At 44.5% G+C, this 6,589-nt stretch overlaps 1 protein-coding gene across 7 annotated transcripts in view; it reads right to left on the minus strand.

Moving 5' to 3' along the window:
- Window positions 1–5,265, minus strand: part of CEP72 (centrosomal protein 72) — a 35,134-nt gene extending 29,869 nt beyond the window's left edge. For 2 of the 7 annotated variants that reach the window (XM_077749398.1, XM_077749399.1), the window contains exons 1-3: window positions 5,061–5,265; window positions 1,968–2,095; window positions 659–851 (exon numbers count right to left, since the gene is read on the minus strand). In XM_077749398.1, coding sequence (XP_077605524.1) covers window positions 659–851; window positions 1,968–2,027 — 253 coding nt within the window. In that variant the 5' untranslated portion in view covers window positions 2,028–2,095; window positions 5,061–5,265. Of the gene's footprint in view, window positions 1–658; window positions 852–935; window positions 1,697–1,967; window positions 2,096–2,399; window positions 2,456–5,060 lie in introns of those variants that run through there. The other 5 variants (XM_077749394.1, XM_077749392.1, XM_077749393.1 and 2 more) reach the window with 5 other exon arrangements.
- Window positions 5,266–6,589: the final 1,324 nt, after the last annotated feature.

Here is a 6,589-nt window from a genome sequence, read left to right on the forward strand (position 1 = left end):
GCGCGTGGCATCAGCAGTTCACCGGCCACAATGCTCGGCCACAAAGACAACTCCTGGTATCCGGGCAGGTGGGTGGTTAAGGTGTCACTATGGATGGCTTCCCCAAGCATGACCCTCCCAGCTGCTAGGGTCACTGGGCACTCTGGGAGCTCTGCCTGCAAGCCTGACACAAAGATCTGTTTCTTTTAGGGATACGTGTTACTAAGCCAGTGGGTAGCTGTACCCACCGAGAGGACCTCACCCTCTCCCATCCCTATCACCTGGGGAAAGGGAGGGCACAGGAACCTCTCTTCCTATATCCTTCCAGGCAGATGTGAAACCAGCTAAGATCCAACTGCCTTGCTGAGCCTGAGATGAAGCCCGGGGAGTCATGCACAGAAATGGCACCGGGCATTCAGAGAGTATGTCCAAGCCAATCAGCAGGAAGTGGAGGGCCCGAAAGGGACAGAGAAGCCTGGCTCATACCGGCGCTCATGGCCTCCCCGGCAGGCGCCTGTGGCCAGAGCTCCTGGCCATCCTCCCAGGCAGCGGCTCCCACAAGACTCACACTGGGAAACGCACAGACTCAAGCAGGGGAGAAGAAGGTCAACTTTTGAGAGCACAAAACACCTCTCAGTGCTCCCGTGAGCAACAGTATGAGCACAGCTGTGGCGCCTACCCAGCTGCCTGAGCTTCGGGAGCATGTGCACGACAAAAAGGCGGTAATCAGATTCATTCTTCACCACAGGGTTCAGCCGAAAGTCCACGTCTGTGAGCTCCGTCAAGGAGTGGAGCCGAAGCACTTCAGCTAATGAGGAGATGCAGTTGTAGTAGAGGTTGAGACTTTCCAGTGCAGTCAGGAACTGAATGCCCTGCCAACGGGGCAAAACCTAGCATCAGTTTATGCTTTCAAAAATGAACAGTGAGATGGGCCATCAATACGAACCAATACCAACCTCATAAAGCACCGGCAGGGACTACATGCCACCGCCAAGAGCAGCACCAAGATGGAATGTGCTCCACACCACGCAGGTTTGAAACGTCACATCTGCAGAAGTGCTGACCATGGAGGACACCCCGTATCTACGGAGTTCTCACAGTTTCATTTAATCCGCACACAGCCCCACACACTAAGAACTGTTACTGCTCCCACTCTACAGAATAGAAAACAGCCTGGGGGGGTTGAGCAAGGAGCCAGCCCTGGGTGGTGTATCCTGGACTGAAACTCCTGGGTGATGCCGATCAGGGTCTGGGCTCTCTCTATAATATGAGGCAGGAGCCCCCTCTCCAGAAGTCATGAGCAGTGTTTACACAACCCCCCACCTGCCATCACCTGGGTGATTTCTCACCTGCTCACCAGGACCAAGGGCTTACCAGGATGTCACCAAGAGTCAGATTATAAACAGATGTGAAGTGCAAAATGAGAATTAAAAAAACAAAGCTGAGACAAGGATGGACAGTGACCAGCACACGAACACTAGTCTTTCGGGCCTTATTTTATTTCCTTTAAAGATACAACCATCTTCATCAGAGATGGGAGTTTTGGTTGTCAAAGTAGTTTAAAGGTATAATGAGATGTGTAAGAAATCTATAGCTCGGGCGCCTGGGTGGCTCAGTCGGTTAAGTGTCTTGACTTCAGCTCAGGTCAGGTTTCTGGGTTCGAGCCCCGCATCAGGCTCTATGCTGACAGCTAGTACAGAGCTGGAGCCTGCTTCAGATTCTGTGTCTCCCTCTCTCTTTGACCCTCCCCTGCTCATGCTGTCTCTATCTCTCTCTCAAAAATAAATAAAATATTAAAATAAAGAAATCTATAGCTCACAACAATGAACACAAGAAAAACAATGCAATATATGCAACCATTGTTTAGTGTACAATCTACATATATGATAAGCACAACTATAAAACATACTGTATTGTTACTATAAATATACTTTCTACTGCTACTGATAGCAATAAAATTTCTTTTAAGAAACAAACCTAAAACTTACCTCTAGACTCACCAAAGAGTTGCGTGAGAGGTCTAAAGATTTTAAGCCTGTTAAATTCATCAAAGAATTTCCTAGGTGAGTAATCTTTTCTTGGTAAGTTCCAGGAATTGATAATGACCGAAGTTCAGCTAAGAATAAAAAAATCACGAGATTTTAACCTTCCTTTTCAGTGAAAATGTATTACTGTAATAAGAATGACCTACAGCAACCTTAGAATCTGAAAAAGTCACAAAAACAATGCAACTCCAAGTGTGATACTGATACTACAGGAGAGAACCACATGCAGGGTTTCAGCTCAGGTTCACCTCCAAACCTGCAGGCCCATGAACGCCCTGCTCCCCACCCCCCGCTTCTCCCCTCAGACGCTCTCCCACCAGGACTGCCCTCCTAACTGGGCTCCCACTTTGACTCCTGGCTGCTTCACTCTGTCACCTGCACATTCCCCACGCAGGGATCGCGGTCTGGAGCCCAATGGTCAGCCAACCTGATGACTCCACGCCGTTACACGCGAGGACACAGAGTGTGCCCTACACGCCATATGCCTCTCTGTGGCACAGTCAACAAGCAGCCATTAAATGAATGTTGCTACAAAAATAAGTTTCAGTAATCAAAAAGACAGTTTGGGCCTGAGCACACTAGTACTTTCTCAGGAAGAGTTATGTTTTAAAACATATCTTAATTAAATTTAAAACTGATTTGGGGGCTTCCATTTCCAGACAAGACACAGTAGACCCATCCACCCTACTCCCACTCAGGTACTGCACCCAGAACAAGATATGAAACCAGCGCCAGACAAGTCTGGAGGGTGGGGAACAGAAGGCCAACTGTCTAGGGACTCAAGGAAACAGTCCAGCAGTGCGGGCCCTATGCTGGTTTGGCATCTGTTTTGTCTCCCTTATGTCCCCATATGAGTGCCAAAGAAGCTGGCGACATACAGACACCACGGACACTGACTGAAAAATAAGGATAAGACTGCTGCCCATGGTAGAAGGACCAGGAAGGGGTGGTCTTGGAGGACAGACTCCTGACATCAGCCCCACTCAGCTCAACAGCCAGAAAAAGAAAAAAATCCACCACACACGTGGCCTTGCACAATGGCCAGCCCTGGGATGGGTGAGAGGACGCTGACTACCACCAGGGCTGCAAGGAGGTGGCCCACAGGTATCTACAGAGGCCGTGTGTGTGACAGGAGCCTGGCCACTACGTCAGCCACAAGGCAGTGCCCACTCAGTGCCAAGNCAAAAAAAAAAAAAAAAGAAAAAGAAAAAAATCCACCACACACGTGGCCTTGCACAGTGGCCAGCCCTGGGATAGGTGAGAGGACGCTGACTACCACCAGGGCTGCAAGGAGGTGGCCCACAGGTATCTACAGAGGCCGTGTGTGTGACAGGAGCCTGGCCACTACGTCAGCCACAAGGCAGTGCCCACTCAGTGCCAAGAATGTGTCACAAGATTCAAATAAGAAACAGAGACTCTCAGGACCCAAAATGTCCATGACACAATAAAAAAATGACCAAAACCTGAAAAAAATCTCAATTTAAATAGAAAAACAATCAACCCCAACACTGAGATGACAGAAGTCATAATTATTTAACAAAGAATTTTAAAGCAATACTTTAATGAACAATTATGAACACTCTTGAAACAAATGATAAGATAGGAAGTCTTGGCAAAAAAACCCCCATAAGATTTAATAAGAAAAAATAGAAAGTTCAGAAACATAAAATACAATAACCAAAGCAAAATTACCATAAGAAGCAGCTTAGTAAACAGCATGGAGATAACAGAAGAAAAAAATTCACAGGGAATGCAAAGACAGATTGATCAAAATTGTCCTATCTGACCAGCAGAGAGAAAACAAGACTTAAAAAAAAAGTGAAAGAATGAATGAACAAACAGAGCCTCAGGGGCCCATGGAAAAAGGAATTTAACGCTTTTGTCATGAGTCCCCATGCAATCCCAATTAGAGTTCCAGAAAGAGAACGATAGTATGACTAAGAAAAAAATGTTCAACAATTACAGAAATAATGGCTGAAAATTTACCAAATTTGGCAAAAGACATCAAGCTACATATTCAAGAAGCTGAGAAAACCTCAAATAGAATAAAGACTAAGAAAAGAAAAAAAAAAAGAAAAAGCCATGCCCAGATACATCAGAAATAAACTTCTAAAATCTAAAAACAGTGAAAGAGGGGCACCAAGGTGGCTCAGTTGGTTACGTGTCCGACTTCGGCTCAGGTTATGATGTCATGGCTTGTGGGTTCAAGCCCTGCATTGGGCTCTGTGCTGATAGCTCAGAGCCTGGAGCCTGCTTCAGACTCTGTGTCTCCCCCTCTCTCTGCCCCTCCATGCTCATGCTCTGTCTCTCTCAAAAATAAACATTAAAAAAAATTACAAACAGGGGCGCCTGGGTGGCTCACTCCGTTAAATGTCCAGCTTTGGCTCAGGTCATGATCTCACGGTTCGTGGGTTTGAGCCCTGTCTCGGGCTCTGTGCTGATAGCTCAGAACCTGAAGCCTGCTTCAGATTCTGTGTCTCCCTCTCTCTCTGACCCTCCCCTGCTCACACTGTCTCTCTCTTTCTCTCAGAAATAAATAAAAAACATAAAAAAATTTTTTCAAAGAAAAAGGGAATGAACAGAAAACAAATAATAAAATGGCATACTTCCAACTAGCCTACATTAACAATTCCATTAAATGTAAATGGTCTAAACACACTATAAAAAAGAGACTGGCAGAATAAATAAAAATGAACCCACTATATACTGTCTACAAGAATCTCATTGCAAAGATAATGATATAGGTAAGCTTAAAGATTACAGAGTAAATAGGAAAGATGTGCCCTGCAAACATGAATCAAAAGAGCTGCAGTGGCTACACTAGTCGATGTCTCAACATAGAAAATTATTAGGGGCAAAGAGTAACGGTACATATGTTACAAGGGTCACCCCAAATCCCAAATATGTAGGCATAGCTCCAAAACATATGAAGTGAAACAGAAATAGACAAATCCACAATTACAGTTACGGACTTCGACACTCCCCTCACGGCAACTAATACAATCAGTAGACAGAAAAATCAACAAAGAGGGGCACCTGGGTGGCTCAGTTGGTTGAGCTTCCGACTTCGGCTCAGGTCATGATCTCACGGTTGGTGAGTTCGAGCCCCGCGTCGGGCTCTGTGCTGACAGCTCAGAGCCCGGAGCTGCTTCAGATTCTGTGTCTCCCTCTCACTCTGACCCTCCCCTGCTCATGTGCGCTCTCTCTCTAAGAAATAAATAAAACATTAAAAAAAAATTTTTTTTAAAAGAAAAAGAAAAATCCACAAAGATACAGAAGAATTGAACATCAGCAGCAGCCAACAGGATCTAATTGATGTTTACATAACACTCCACTCAACAACAGAGTACACATCTTTTCTGGTGCACTTGGAACATTCACCAATACAAACCAGATCCTGGACCAAAATCACACCTCAACAAATTTAAAAGAATTAAAATCATAGAGTATATACTCTGACCATAATGGAATCACACTACAATCAATAACAAAAGGGGAAAAAAAGAGAAAATCTCCAAACACACAATGAGAAAACACACTCCCACACAATCCACAGGTCAAAGAAGTCTCCAGGAAAACCTAAAAATGCACTTTAATAAAATGAAAGTATAACAAAATTTGTGAATGCAGCTAACGCTGTGCTTAGAGTAAAATTTACATCACTAAATTAAAAAGTATCAAATCAATAATCTAAATCTCATCTCCAGAATCTACAAGAGTAAAATAAATGCAAAGTGAGCAGATGAAAGGAAATAATAAAGAACAGAATAAATAAAACTTGAAACTAGCAAACAATGGAGAAAAACCCATCAAACCAAAAGCTGACTCACTGAAAAGGTTAATACAATTGACAAACCTTTACCAAGTCTAAAATCAAAGACGTAAATGCAAAATCAAGAATGGAAGAAAGGTTACCACAATGGACACCAAACATTTACCAGGCTGGTAAGGGAGCAAACAGCCCTACACACGTAAGTTCAACAACTTCCACGACAACATCAATTTTACAAACCCCAGTCATAATTCAATCACAACTCCCAATAATAAGAATAGTTTTTACAACAAACAGAGAAACTGAATGTGTCATTTAAAAGCTTCAAATACCGGGGCGCCCAGTGGCCTCGGTCCTGATCTCAGGGTTTGCGAGGCTGCTGTAGGTGCAGAGCTTGCTTCCCATCCTCTGTCCCCCTCCCACCCCTCAGAAATAAACATTAAAAAAAAAATCTTCAAGGCCTATGTGGTTTCTGTGGAAAATTCCAACAAGGAAGACTCAGCACCACTTCTACACAACCTCTTGTAGAAAACACACGAGGAAGCAACACTTTCCAACGTATTTCAGGTGCTGAGCTTCAGGCTGATGCCAAAACCTGAGAAAAACGGGACAGAAAGAAAACCCGTGACCCAAGTCCTCATGATCCCCATGAACATACATACAAAAATCGGAGACCAAGAACACAACAAAGAGTTGTGCAGCCGGAGCGGAGGGCACGTTTTCCCCGGAAAAAGACTGCGGGTTCCAGTTGTTTTAAAAGCCAACCTAAAACCACCTTACTTACTGGAGAAAG

This window comes from Crocuta crocuta, unplaced genomic scaffold (assembly GCF_008692635.1).
Source record: "Crocuta crocuta isolate KB4526 unplaced genomic scaffold, BGI_CrCroc_1.0 scaffold89, whole genome shotgun sequence".
Taxonomy (NCBI): Eukaryota; Metazoa; Chordata; class Mammalia; order Carnivora; family Hyaenidae; genus Crocuta; species Crocuta crocuta.